The sequence below is a fragment of the Acartia tonsa genome, chromosome 1 (genome assembly GCF_053477335.1).
Source record: "Acartia tonsa isolate MP-2025a chromosome 1, ASM5347733v1, whole genome shotgun sequence".
In the NCBI taxonomy this organism is placed as follows: domain Eukaryota; kingdom Metazoa; phylum Arthropoda; class Copepoda; order Calanoida; family Acartiidae; genus Acartia; species Acartia tonsa.
In genome coordinates, this window is record NC_137260.1 from 59,363,653 (window position 1) to 59,379,214 (window position 15,562).

General features: G+C 42.3%; 1 protein-coding gene across 1 annotated transcript in view; it reads left to right on the forward strand.

Annotated features, from left to right (window-relative positions):
• Positions 1-6,146: 6,146 nt before the first annotated feature.
• Positions 6,147-15,562, forward strand: part of LOC145325066 (glycine receptor subunit alpha-2-like) — a 55,351-nt gene continuing 45,935 nt past the window's right edge. Inside the window, exons 1-3 of the mRNA XM_080167893.1 lie at positions 6,147-6,256; positions 14,111-14,164; positions 14,966-15,047. Of these exons, the coding sequence (XP_080024019.1) occupies positions 6,177-6,256; positions 14,111-14,164; positions 14,966-15,047 (216 nt within the window). The 5' untranslated portion in view covers positions 6,147-6,176. The remainder of the gene's footprint in view (positions 6,257-14,110; positions 14,165-14,965; positions 15,048-15,562) is intronic.

Genomic DNA, 15,562 nt, shown 5'->3' on the forward strand with positions numbered 1-15,562 from the left:
TTGTAGAATTGACGACCTTTTTGTCAGCCCCCTAAATATTATTTGAGATTTATTTCGTTTGTTGTCTAGGTATACCTTATTCTTGTGCCAACTATATAAAAATTGCAATCCATTTAAACAAATTGATCACATTTTATTTGCGTCTTTAATGAAAGATAATGATATAGTTGTAACAAGGATGACAACATCCATAAAAGCGAAGCTCTAAAACGGTAGGACAAACGAACATTAACTCAGAACTGAATAAGCAGAATATAAATGTCTAAGTTTCAACTTGATTAGATCATACAAAAATTAGTTGTTAAAAATGTGAAAAAATCAGCATGTTGAAAATGGACGTAGGGAAATTCTGGTAACGATTATAAAGTTGTTACGCTTTCTAAATTGTACCTAACCAAATCACCATGCAAAATTTGAAATCGATAGGACAATTCTAACGTGCCTAAATTAAAGAAAAAAGATATCTGTCACGTAGGACCGATCCTAATTACAGAAAAGCTCCGCTTTTAACAATGATGTGGCTATCCCGCCTCAGCACAACAACAAGGACAATATCCATCAAGGCATAGATCAATAAATTATATATTTATACAACTCAATAAGGGACAACCATTTATTATAAATCTTATTAGGTATCTTAACATTTGATCACGAATCTTAAGTTTATACTAGAGAGAGAGAGGACAATGGGCTGTTTATTACACTAGCCCCCAAAGTTTTATATACGTTTTCTTATTCGTTGGCTTAACAACTTTGGGGACTTTTACCAAATTTTGATTGGTTGACTCATTAAGTTGAGTGTTCAAATGTTTCAACCACTTATTTTCATCTGCAGAAGGGGTAATTTTGTGCGTCATCATTGGGGATGTACATAAATTTATCGGCCATTGTCTTATCCCTGAAGATTCCTGAGTTTATATACACTTGGTTTCAAATTAGTAAAATTTGGTGTCTTATGCACGTTGAATTAGGATGATGGTGGCTGCGTCTTCACCCTAAAGAGCCCCTCAATTTAAAAAATGCCGAAAATTTAGTAGATTCTTAGATAAAAGCGGCTGCAGATTCTAAACTGCCAAGTGGCTGCAGCTAAAGCTTATTGTATGGCGTCTGAAAGCCGCAAGTATTAGACTTCCATGGTGGCTGCGTCTTCACCCTAAAGAGCCACTCAATTAAAAAAATGCTGAGGAGTCAGTTGCGGCCGTAGATTATTAGATAAAAGCGGCTGCAGCTTCTAAACTGCTAAGTGGCTGCAGCTAAAACTTATTGGGTGGCTTCTGAAAGCCGCACGGCTTAGACTCCCATATCACGGTTCCTAACTTTTTAGAAATACAAGATTTGTCGATGGTCGATTCTAAAATGCCTAAATTAACAATCCTAACAATGTACGACAGACGAACTTTGTCGTGATTAGCTGCTCTACAAAAAAAATGTGTTATGGTAACCGGGTAGAACAATATTGATTTTGTAAGGAGAACAAATAATATTCTACCATTTACCAAGAGGAGAAAAAAGATCATCTGAACATTATACGCGCAATAGTTTTACTTTCCATATTTTTGTAAGTTTAATGCAATTATTATGGGGGTTCAGGGAAGGGTGGGGGGGGGGGGGGGGGTCAAGGGTTGAATGCGACTTGTTATTCAGAATTTGTAGCTCCATAGATTTTTTGTATCTTGAGTATCGCTGTTGCAAGCGTGTCTTGTCTTGTACATAGAAATTATGTGTCATATCTACGTTACAGACTAAATGCATTAAGTGATATTGGTCGGTTACAAATTTATAGACAAAATTGAAACAGCATTCCAGCATTTTTTTTTCAACATCAATTAGAATTCAGCGGTTGATATCTAGTTAAAAAAATTGTAAAGTCGGTTTGCACGTTGCCCAACGAAAATTTAGTCTCCAAAAAAGTGTTCATATTGACCAATGTTTCTTTAAGAAATAGAAATAGAAGAGTAGAAGAATATTCTGAACCCTTTTTTCGTCAAATCTAAGAGAGAACATTCCTAGCAGACAAAAGTATTGTTTACTTTCGACTCAAGCTGATGTAGATTCTTAAAAAATGATAGACTCGCTATTCGATAGTGAGGCAAAATTATTTTTGTGAAAAATCATCCAAAAGCACATTAAAAATCTACAAAAATTAAACAAAATCATATGTTAATAACCCTCTTAAGATTTTATTTTATTTTTGTAAATTTTTTTATTCGATTTTGGAGGATTTTTCACAAAAATAATTTTCCCTCACCAGCGAGTTGCCAGCCTAACTTTTTTTTTAAGAATCCAACTTTGTTTCAAGCTTTCAAATTGTAAACGAAATTTTTGGGCAATTAATTCTGATTCCGCAAAGCTTTCTACTAAGAAAATATACTGTTAACAGCTGACTTTTATGTATGTATGAAATGAAAAAAAACATGCCTTCGTAGGAAAATGTGTAAATAATTTCAACCAATGAGATCCAATGTGAATTCCGATGCGATTCTCCTATTGGCTCAATCAGACATTCCCTCTCTTTCTTAGTACCTTTATTCTTTAAGATAACGTTGAGTAATATTTAAATTGTAAATATAGGCTCAAGTTGGCCGGGTTATACAATTTTCTTAACATGGTTAGGCTTTTTCCTCAAAGACCCACAAGCTGAGATTTAAAAATTCCCAGACACTGTTTGATCTATTATAACAGTACTGGATCAAAGAAGCAAAAAAAAGTAAGATTTCTTCAAAGAATTTGGGGGTTTTTAAAGTGACAACAAGATTTTATCGCGCAAATGTTCTTCATAAATATTTCCAACAAAATACACCGAGTTAAGTAATAAGGTTTTTTTTTAAAGCGAAGCTTTTCTATAATAAGGGTAGGTCCGTACGTAACAGATAGCTCTTTTTGTTAATTTAGGCATGTTAGAATTGTCCTAACGATTTCAAACTTTGCATGATGATTCCTATAGGAGTTAGGTACGAGTTAGAAAGCGAAGCAACTCTATAATCGTTACCAGAAAATAGGTACGTCCATTATAAACATGTTAATTTTTAACTTTTTTAACATCAAATTTTTATGTCATAAAATTACCGATTGGTCTGATTTTTGGAATACTGATTCCTAGGACAACAAAGTACATTGTTATAAGCGAATCATCTCTATAATCAAGTTCTAAAAATGTAAGCGTGTCCTTAAACAATATCCTGTACTTAAGCAGTTTTTCATCAGATTTACTTACCTGTTTGTTTTGTTCGACTTTATACATTTATATTCTAATTATTCAGTTCTGACACTATACAAGTCATAAAAAAAACACACTGTAGAATAGCCCTGTCTGTTCGCTTTTATGGATGTTGTAATACTTGTTTTTTAATCAGATCTGTATAAAAGCGTGAAAAAAGATTTGATAAGGATATACCAGGCCAAATCAAAAGATAGCTAGATCAATCCTTTTATTTAAGTAACAGGATGTCTGTCTGTCTGTTTGTACCGATGGATCTCGCTAACCGCTGAACCGACATGGTTCTCCTTAACAGGGTAGCTTCTCAAAGGTCCCGGGAAGGTTCATAACTATTTTGGTTTGTTGGTACCATCACCCTCTTAAGAGAAAAAAATAGCCCCTCCAAAAATTGTTTTTACTTTAAAGAAAATCTAAAATAAAAGAAAAGATCCGCCTTTAAAAACACTCTAGCAAAATAAATTTTAAAGTAGGAAATATAAATTGAATTTAGATTTGTCTGACTTTCATGAGATTTAATGTTATTGGATAACTTAACCTATTTTGATCAATACATAAAAATGCATTAAAAATATAAGTAGTTTTATTTAGAAAAAGCACAGTACAAACAAACTAATAATTTACAGACTTTCATAAAATTATAATCAATATTTTAATCGTATTTCTCATTCCCTCTATTACCCAGAGGTGGATTCTTAAAAATCTTTTTGGCTCACTAAGATCAGTGAGGATCGGTGAAAAAAATTGTGAAAAATTCCTAAAATCGCATAAAAAATCTACAAAAATTAATCAAAATCTTATATAATATGATTTTAGAGGATTTTTTACAAAATGTTTTAGCGACCCTCAAGGATTTTAGTGTGCCAGAGAGCCAAAAGCTTTTTAAGAATCTACCTTTGTTTGCCAAGCAAGCAAAGAAACCATACAAGTGTATTGGTTGGACGATACAGAAATGCAGATACAAAATATTAATCAGTTTGCAATATACTTAATTTCTATAAGATCTAAAATAAACTATACATTTCTAGTTAAATTATAATTTGAAATAAGTGGATTTTTATTTATGTTATTAATTTTAAAGCATTATTAAATATAAATGCAATAATTATTGACGAGATATTATTGAATTGGTTTAGAAGAAAGTGCTTAAATTTTACAATATATCCAATTGAAGAAAACGTACATATTTGTTTTGCTATGTTTATTATTTTATTTGTATCATATAAATAATCTATTATAATTTAATTTATCGCAGAGAGGGAAAAATTCCCCAAAGTGTTATAATAACGTTTTCTTATTTGTTGGTTTAACACCTTCGTGGATTTTTGTGACATTGGATTGGTTGATTCATTAAGTTGAGTGTTCATACTTTTCAACCAATAATTTTAATCCTACAGAAGGGTTCGTCATTTGGGATGTACATCAATTTATCGACCTTTGTTTCATCCCTTTAGATTTCTGAATCTATCTCAATTTTTTAAATAGCACAAATCAATAAATTTCTTGGCTATTGATGTATTTTAGACTAATAAAAATTGCATTTAACATATAACAAGGATGACAACATTCATAAAAGCGAAGCTCTGTAACGGTATGGCAGACGAACATTAATGCTTATAAAGTGTCGATCAGAACTGAATTTACAAAATAAAAACATAAAAGTTTTGACAAAATTATACGCATATTTGTTGCAAAACTTCTTAAATACATAATTATGTTTAAGGACATACTGATATTTTTGTGACTTGATTATAGAGATGCTTCTATTGTAATATTGTACCTCATTGCAATAGGAATTAGTACTCTAAAAATCAGATCAATCTGATGATTATATCACATAAAAAATTGTTGTTAAAAAAGTTATAAAAAAACATGGACGTCAAAATCGATAGGACAATTCTAACTTGCCTAAATTAACGAAAAAAGCTATCCGTTACGGACAGACGGACCGACCATAATTATAGAAAAGATTCGCTTTTAAAAATGATGTAAGTTCTTTCAATGCTCTGCTTTAATTTGAATTTTTATCAGGGAGAGTAAGGACAATGACGATTTGGTATAAGTTTAGACAAACTGGGGGAATATTGTTTTCTCGTATTTATTCGAATCCGGTGGATAGGAACCGGTTCTCATCCATACGAAAAAACTATGTCTAGCATCGTATTATATACAGCTTTCTACGATTATAAAAATGTACAATCATAAGATTAAAACCAGTTTTTTTAGCCGGTGCCTTTGGCACTTCGGGGCTAAAAAAACTAGTTTTAATCTTATAATTGTACATTCTATATCCGCGGAAAGCCGTTTATAATACGATGCGAGAAATAACTATTATCGTCTATTGTCCTCAGACTTAATTCTTTCCTTTTAAGCAAAGCTTTTCCACAATAAAGGTCAAAGTAACAGTTAGCTCATAGAGTTAATTTAGGCATGTTAAAATTGTCCTATTGATGTCAAACATTGCATGATGATTCCTGTAACAGTCAGGTACTATCTAGAAAGCGAAGCAACTCTGTAATCGTTACCGTAATGTCCATCTGTCCATTTTAAAAATCTCTTTAAAAAAGTCTCAAAAATGTAAGTATGTTCTTAAAAATTATCATTTACTTTAACAATTTTGCTTCAAATTCACATACAATTTTGTTTAGACTTGTCCAACCGTCTCTCTTTTTCTGGATGTTGTCATCCTTGTTTAATATATAGATGGGGAAATTAGTTTAATCAGGATAATTACTTGTTTTAATTCTTAAAAAACATGAACATTTACAATAATTATTATTATAAGAAATGTATTGATTAAAACGAGTGATCTTGGGAAAATTCATTTCTTTTGTTATAGCAGCTAATTAATTAAAAGAAAATAATAAGTCTTTTATTTGATTATTAGAAATTTTTAATAAGGAAAATATAAGTATTTTATTTTCTCAGAGAAAATGTGAAAAAAATTATAAAACTGGTAATAATGTATAGATTCTTGTTAAATATCTTTTTATTGTGTGGAGTGCTTGACATAGCAGCAGGAACCTGGGTGTCCGACAAAGAGTAAGTCTTTTACAATCCTTATACTAAAGTAACAGGATGTCTGAGTGTTTGTGTGTCTGTGTTTGTACCGAAGTATCTCGCTAACCTCTGAACCGATCGGGTTCTCCTTAACAGGGTAGCTTCTCATATGTCCTGGGTAGGTTTATAACTATTTTGGGGGAGGGTACCACCACCCTCCCAAGAGAAATCACAATAAAATCGAAAAAAAATTGGAATGTTTCCGCCGCATAGTGTCGCTAGCGTAGTCGCGCTGCGTAGAGACATGAATTTAACAGCTGATTGACCATAGACAAATTATTTCTCAAATTAGATATTTAAAATAAAAATAAACATTTAAATGCCATTAGAGGCCTCTAGGGGCGTAGCCGCTAGTTTACTTCATAAAATGGAAATGAGAAAAAGCTGCCTTATAATTTAGATAATTAAATTAACAGAGTAATTAAACATTATTCAAGACCAAGAGCAGCTTATTTTAATGAACTGTAGCTTAGCCATCCCTAAAAGTGCGTGATTTCTATGCTGTGAACGCCAATTTAATTGTTGTCATTCTATACTTATAGTCTGCCAGAATGTTTATTAACTTAGTAAACTTGCGGCTAAGCCCCTAGAGTGAAGTCGACCATTCGCTATTAGTTTTAAATTTAAAAAAAAATTGGGGTATTTTTTGGAGGTGCAATTTCTCTTGGAAGTGTAAAGATACCCTCCCATTATTATAATATAGTTATATTGTGGTATCCGCCTAGGTTAAATGGCAAACACCAGAGTTCAAATGACTACGGCAGTGCGAACAGACGTGGACACATATATTATAGAGAAGCTACGCTTCTCTAGCAATCACTAAATAATAAACAGAGTCTATTCAGTTGTTCCTTTATTCAGGGTCTAAGGTTTACTAAAGTTATATACAACAAACAATAAATACACAGATTGGAATAAGTAATCATAAACAGAATCAATATAATACATATACAATAGTCAGTTTGGGCAATAATGATCCCCCATCCCTGGAAAGGGTGGGGGGAATTAACAATACAGCTTAACCATAATAAGGCTGTCAGAATCTATCATTAATTTTAGGCATAGGGAGGGGGTCGGCAGACCCCTTCCCCAGGACTCGGGGGAGGGCCCTCGGCCCTTCCCCGAACCCAGGTCAGGGTTGCCATAGGCATGGCTCACGGTTGCTGAATACCACAACTCTCCCCTCGGAAGGCTGGGAGGGGGTTTCCCTGCCAGACTTCCGACAGTGGTTGAGGCCTTCGGCCCGCTCCTTAGGGCTAATTTATATACAAGCGATAACGATTCAATGGAATCCTAGTGGTGATTTTCAGGGCTGATGGGCCCCCAACGTGGGATAGAAGGTAGAGGCTGGCTTTTGTTGGACACGTAGCTCGGCGCCAGCAGGTGTCAGGTTGGCGTGGGGCACAGCCGCTGCGGGACCGGTCAGTAACGGGGCATTCTGGTTGTTGTTGGCAGCGGCTGGGGCACTGGCTACCAGGTTGACCGTCTGGGCAACAGCCTGGCCTCCCGAGGGGCCGCGGGGCTTTCCAGAGTGTGGCCCAGGCCTGCCTGGGCGGTCGTTTCCACTATCGGCTGATTGCATGGATACCATTTCCTCGGCTGCTTCCCGGCTGATAGGAATGGCATCCCAGTCTACTGAAAAGTCCCGGGACTTGGCATGGGTGAGCCTGGCTCTGGCCAAGGCCTTGCGATACAAGGTTGGGTGGTACAGGAATACTTGTGACATCGCGTTCATGGCGGCCTGTACACCTCCTTGTGCGGCTGCCAGGGAAATGATGGTTAAGTCTCCAAGCAGCTTGAGGATCAACAACAGCAGACACAGTATGGCTGCGCCATCTCCCCACTCGTGAATAGCCTGTCTGAACCCAGCCCAGACATCCAGGGTTGCTTCTCCTTCCTCCGCCAGTCGGTCAATATCGTAGGACACGATCCCATGGTCTCCGGTGGCTGAACAGCTACCTTGCTGGACACATGAGCCATACGACAGGCCGGTCAGCATGGCGGCCTTATACGCTGGGAACGCTAGCAGCTGCTGCCAGTCGTTCAGCTCGGCCTGTGAATACAATCCTCCCGAGCTGAAGTCATCCAAGGGCTCGGTCAGCAGCTGCTTGGGTGTATCCAGCAGGGGCGGCCTCTTCTTAGGTGCGGGGGTTAGCTCTATCCATCCTTCCTCAGCGTGTACAGTTAGGGGGTAGGTGGAGGAGCAGGGAATTTTGATGGCGTGGCCGCTATACACCTTTGTCACCGGCACCTTGTCCCAACATTCATTGCTCTCCCTAACCACATACTTATTGCGTTGGCAGGTAAGCTGGAGCAATACATCTTCCCTCAACACAGAGAACGTGCTCCCCTGGACATGCACCGGATGGGCCGGGTCTAGCTGCTGGAGCTTCCAGCAATTGGCCGCTACTTCTTCTGCTGCGGCGCTTCTCATTCGAGTTTCCAGGGTAAATCCGATGTAACCTGCATGTATCTGGGCCTGCAGGGGGACATCCACGTCCCTGGCCGATACTCTGGGCAGCGCTGCCGCGGCCGGGTCGGCTGCCACGAACAATGCTGGGTGGTTGGTGGCATGGACCTCAAAGTCGCAGTTCACTATTGAGGTGGGGGTAGTCATGCTGCGGATCAGCCTCAAGGGGCAATCTCTCCCCAGGTGGTCCCACACGTAGGTGGCCTCTCCAGTGATGCAGGACAGCTAGGAATGGGGACACTCTAGGGTCAGGTGGTCAGACTGGGACTCCACCCGTCCATTCTCGACTACATAGGTCTCTTCCTTGACCAGCAGCCGTCGCTCCTGGAGCACTAATTCATTGCGGTACAGCTGGCCTTCGAAATGGACATCCTCCCCTTCACAACCCACCCCCTCTGGGCTGTTGACCAAGGTGCCCACCATATCGAGGGTGAAGAACAGGGGGTGGTTCAGCTGGAACGTCAATGGCTGGGTCTTGCCTGGCAGGGTGTAGACTCGGTTCCTGGCCAGGTCTCGGCACGTTTCTGGATCAATCTTGGTTTGCCGCATGAGGGTGGGGACCGAGGTCACCTTGAGGTGGCCCCAGACTCCACACCTAAATGTCCACTGGGACACTGCGAGTTGACAGCTATATCCCGTGGTCTCCCTAATCTTGACTTGCTGCAGGACATGTATCTCATGGCCCAAGGGCACCTCCTGGTGTAGCGGCTCCTTGCTACACATCTGCTCCTTGTTGTAGGCGGTGACATGGGTGGGGTTGGCACAGTCCCACCCTACCAGGACATAGCTAGTTGTAGGCCACACAGCTGCGAGCAGTAGGCCCCACATGACCATCCACCAGTGTGAGAATCTACCAGACAGCCATCGACCTCGCGCACGCATCTGGGGATCCTCGGCTCGGGCCACGGCTGCTTCTTGGGGCTGGACACTGCTGGGCTGCTCCTGGCTAGATATAAATTTCCATTGAGCGTTATCTTTGGGCGCCCGGGGCATCCCGATACCCTCCCCAATGACAGACTGGCGCCTGCCTGGGTGTCGGCTCCCCTAGCCCCAAGGGGTCCCTTCCCTTGTCCATGGCATGCCAAGTGGCATGGGGCTGGAGTGCGTGTGGCACAGGCTCGCCCTGTATTACATCCCTCCCCTGCCCTAGGAACTCAGGTGCATGTGGCACAGGCAAGTCCTTATAATCCCAAATCTCAATCTCCCCAGCCTCTGGTGCGGGAGGCACAGGCAAGGCTGGAGGGTTACAATACTTTGGATACAATACATTTGTCAAATTTAACTTATCCTGGCTCAGTTGAGAATGGTGGACAGCTGGGCTCCCTCTGCTGGCAGGGGGCGCTGGATGGTGTATGGCTGGGCTCTCCCTGCTGGCTGGTGGCGCTGGATGATGGATAGCTGGACCCTCCCTGCTGGCTGGTGGCGCTGGCTGACTGGGGGTGACGGATGTCACCCCTCCCTCTGGGGCTGCTGGCTCGTTCCAGGATCCAGGTATCTCGGTGGCGGCGACGGTTGTCGCCCCATGCACCAGGGTGGGGGCGCTGGATAGCACCCCCCAGTCATCGCAGGTGGCGGCGGCGGTTGCCGCCCCAGACATCAGCTTGGGGGTGCGGGGGCGCACCTCTCGTCCTTCCCACGTGGCGGCGCCGGGTGGCGCCCCATACATCGACTCCGATGCGCTGGCTAGCGCCTCTTGTCTCTCTCGCTCAGCGGCCGCCAGGGCCTCCCCGTACACTGTCTCAGTGGCGCTGGGTAGCGCCCCTCCACTCTTGCTGGGTAGACTCAGTCTGGCAGGCCCCATCATGTTGAGGCTGAAGGGTTGAGGCCTCAGGACTTCTGGCTCTGCAATGTTGGTTGGCTGCACAAACTCCGGTCCCAAGTGGTTGAGGCTGAAGCCCAGGCCAACCCGGTTGGGTTCAGCCACTCCTCCCAGCACGTTGATCCTAGCTGGGATGGTTCCAAACTGCGGCATTCCTTCAGCTTGGCCCGCTGCATTGGGGGCGGCTGCTTGCTGGAGTGTTGCTGGGGGCGCGCTCCCTTCCATGTTGGCTACTCTGCTGGGCTTTCCTGAGGGAGCGCCCTTGTCGGCGATGCGTCTCCGGCCGGCTACCTGGTCCCAGTCAGCCTTGCACTCGGCTGCCGTATGGCCTGCGTAATGGCAACGTTCACATTTGGCAGGACGGTCACGGCGTGGCTGGGTGCGTCTCTCTTCTAGGCTGACCTCCATAGGCGTAGGACAATCTCTGACTCGGTGGCCCTTCCCATGGCAGCGATAGCAGCGGCCTGGAATCTTGTCATCTGGGGCGACCTTCCCCATCTGGTGGAGACCCGGAGCCAAGGCGCCAATCTCCATTGGCTCCGACTCATCATATTGGGGCAACTGGACGCTGGCCGATCCCGTGAGCCCGTCGGTGGCGTCCACTAGGCACACACCCTCCTTCAGCTGCTTGGTGATCATGGTCACGGTAAACATGGCTCGCCTCGTGTACTCAGGTACTGAGGCGATCTCATGACCCATCATTTCACGTTTCACATTAGCGTTACGAATGCCACGATTTAATTCGTCTATCAATAATTCAAGGTCCTCGTGGCTATAGGCCTCCCTATACAATGCACACTTTGTGGATATGTATGCTTGTATAGGTTCTGTCGAGTGCTGCCTGTAATCTCTGAAGGCTTGCTTCAGGGTCTGAGATTCATAGGCTGGACGAAATAACATTTCACACTCGGCCTTGACTTGTTCGTATGTCAAGGCTTGGCCTGCCTCGCCAAACAGATGAGAGGCCATCTCCACCGCTTGCCCCGCCAGGGATAGTAAAAGGGCGTTGCGGCAATTCAGTGTGTCATGGGGGGGCACACAGTAAGCCGCCCATGACATTTCTAATCTCCGGATGTGGGAATTCCAGGATTGCTTGGGCGGTCCTCGGTACTCCGGCAGGTTACTCAGCATCAGCTTGCGGTACTTGGCTGGAGCCGGCTGGGGATCGTCCTGGAGCCATCCTTGGAGCTGGTCGCCTCCTTGCGCTTGTGGCTGCTCCATCGGGTCAAAGGTTCAGCGGCGGGACACTAAGTTTTAAGTCAATACTATAAGTGGTTTACACTTAGGGCTTTCTAGCCTAGCAGCCAACACTGTTTATCACTAGGTTGGTAGTTGAACTACAAAGATCTAAATTAGGTGTACACTAGAGTACTTGTCACTAGCTTCTGAGTTGTAAAGTAGGCTGGTAGGTGTAGATAGTTGTTGAGGGTCTGAACTGCTGTCAGGAACTGATTTGGTTTTCCTTATCACACTATAGATAGGAGGGAGGAGCTTGCAAGTCTTTTTTCTAAAAATATCTCTGTTGGATGCTATGGAGTAGCTCCGCTCCTGTGTGTGTGTGTGTGCGTGAAATCTCCTTTCCTTGCAACGCGCCTACGCGCCGTCAGATTTGCGCACACAGGTAAAACGCGCACCTATCCCTCAATCTGCTCTCTCATTGGTCCACTTTACCTTATTCGTCCGTTGAATTTTTGTTGCGTCCCAAGCTCTGCTGCGCGACCCGTAAATGGCGCTCTGTTCTCCCGGTCGCTATCTCCGCACCGTGGGCGGACTTATTCAAGTGTGGGTAGGAGGGGGAGCGCGTGAGGGGACGGGGTAAAACCTCCGTTCCCCCCTATGGGGAGGGGGGTGCTGTAGGTTTGAAGTAACTGGGTGGTGAGGTAATTGTGCCTTTTCCTTAATCCTGAGCTTATTGTTATGTCACCTCAATTGTATTTGCTTCAATTTATGGTGGGCCCCTCCCCTTCCGTTGGGATAAGGGGTGTATTTGTTGTGCTGAAGGCTTGGGGGTCAGATTGTTTATCAATGCATTGTTATATTACATCTAGGTTCTATTTTTGGCTTTATCACAATACACAACAAATTTGCTTACCAAGCCTGTTCTATTTTTGGCTTTATCACAATACACAACAAATTTGTTTACCAAGCCTTGCCCATTAATCTATTGTTCAGCTTTCACACTAGGGTGGTAATCCCTAAAATTTGATATAATATCTGTTTTTCTAGATGGGTGGCTGCGCTGTAGCCTCTCAGGATACTTGGAGTTAACGTAGTTTTTCTTCTGCTTGGTACACTACACTCGTATTTTCGCTCACAGCTCTCAGCTATTTGGCTTGTTTCAGCCTGTCGGCGGCAGGGAATGTCCCGTCCTGCAGCGCCGTGTATCCGAATCCGGCTGGTGGCGGCAGGGAATGTCCCTTCCTGCAGCGCCGCTGGTTCGGATCCTGCTATCTCTTGCAGTAAATGTTGGCCTATTTTCAGCCGTTTGCACTTATTTGGCCTGTTTCAGCCCGTCCGCAGGCCTGTTTCAGCCCTTGAGCGCTCAATCCTCCGTTAGATGTCAGCGTTTCTCGCGGTTCTCCGTCAAGTTTCGCTGCTCTCCGCAGTCTCTCGTCCGATTTCGCTACTCTCCGCAGGTCGGGTTCCGCCACACTTAGTGGTCTTTCGCTAGGTTTCGCTTCCACAACTGCCGGATACAGAGTTAGACCTTGCTATCCAGGGTGGGTAATTCAGGTTGCTTGTGTCAGTTTTGCCAGTTTCACTGCTGGGAGTACCTTAGCCTCAGCTGCGCGTCTGCTCTACACTTGTGGTTTGCCGTAATCTCACACAGCTGTCACCAAAAGTTGTGGTATCCGCCTAGGTTAAATGGCAAACACCAGAGTTCAAATGACTACGGCAGTGCGAACAGACGTGGACACATATATTATAGAGAAGCTATGCTTCTCTAGCAATCACTAAATAATAAACAGAGTTGAATGGCAGACACCAGAGTTCAAATGACTACGGCAGTGCGAACAGACGTGGACACCTATACTATAGAGAAGCTACGCTTCTCTAGCAATCACTAAATAATAAACAGAGTCTATTCAGTTGTTCCTTTATTCAGGGTCTAAGGTTTACTAAAGTTATATACAACAAACAATAAATACACAGATTGGAATAAGTAATCATAAACAGAATCAATATAATACATATACAATAGTCAGTTTGGGCAATAATGATCCCCCATCCCTGGAAAGGGTGGGGGGAATTAACAATACAGCTTAACCATAATAAGGCTGTCAGAATCTATCATTAATTTTAGGCATAGGGAGGGGGTCGGCAGACCCCTTCCCCAGGACTCAGGGGAGGGCCCTTGGCCCTTCCCCGAACTCAGGTCAGGGTTGCCATAGGCATGGCTCACGGTTGCCGAATACCACAATATACCTTCCCTGAACCTAAACAAAGCCTTAATATAAAGCGGAACCAATTCGGTCCAGCGGTTAGTGAGATCCTAACTACAAACATCCTGTTACTCAGGCTGTTATAACTAAAGATTTTCTTTTAGTGTGTTGAGACTGAGTGATATTTTGCCATTGAATCATTCCAACACCTATGACAGGTAAGAAACAATTTTACAATTCTTTAATCCATAACACATACTTTTTTTTCTTTACTCATAAAAAATTGTATAAGTTTAATTTATAGACGATACACAGCTAAAAAATTATTTTATTTAAAAAAAAAAAATAGTTGAATTTATATTGCCTTACATTTTTCCAGAGATAACCATTAATTATCTTCAAAATATTTATATTCAAAAACTCCAAGCTTATAGAAAAAATCTATGTTTTTAATATATCTAATTTTATCTATATTCGTGACTTGCTGTTTTCATATGTTATAATAATAGGCATATTCATGAGGAAAGAGGGGTTGTATATTATATAAACAGACATTGTTTAATTGGAATACTAATTTAAGTCCTTTTGGACACAGATACGTGCCGATAGGGTGTTTTCTACTCCACTGGAAGATTAAGGGAGTTAAAGCTTTTCGATTTGGTAAGATATGTCACAAATAGTGAGGTTTCAAAATTTTGGGTGCACTTCGCGCACCTTCCTGGCAAAAACATGAGCATGCACAGAGTTGACATTATAATATAATACTTGCAAATTAGATATAATTTTTGGGTGTAGTCCCTTTCGTGGCAACGCCTCTTAAGGGGCGTTTTGTCGAATTTTCACAGTTGCTTTTCCCCTATTTCTAGCCCCTGCGGGACCAATTGCCTAACCCTGTGGGGCAATCACCTAACGTAACCTAAAATAAACTATTAAAAGCTTATGCGAAAATACAACGAAACGCCCCTTAAGAGGCATTTCCACGAAAGGGAATATATACCCTATTTTTTTTTTTTTTGTAGAGATGCTCCACCAAAATTTCGTCACCAGCCAGCTGTGGTTTTCCTTCACATTACACTTCTCATGATGGACAGCTTTGATGAGGTAGGTTACATTACAAGTTATATTCAAATCTCAGGATGCCACAAAATTTACCATACCTAGGGAATTTGAAAAAAATATATATACTGCTGCTATACCCTGCACGTGACACTAAAATTGAAAATGGGATGGTGGTCGAGTTTTCCCTTTCTCCCCTAGAGGCTTTTAGGGGCGTAGCCGCTGGTTTATCTTATGGTACTATTAACATGGGAGGTAATTTGTATTTACAGGATCTGTTTCGTTTATCTACATTTGCCATTATAGTAGTTTTTGGTATTTTATTTTGACACCTTGAAGTCAACAAAGAATTTGATGAATTACAATATAATTATTCTATTATAAAACTAGGTATGGTAGTGTGGTATTCGGCAACCGTGAGCCATGCCTATGGCAACCCTGACCTGGGTTCGGGGAAGGGCCGAGGGCCCTCCCCCGAGTCCTGGGGAAGGGGTCTGCCGACCCCCTCCCTATGCCTAAAATTAATGATAGATTCTGACAGCCTTATTATGGTTAAAGGG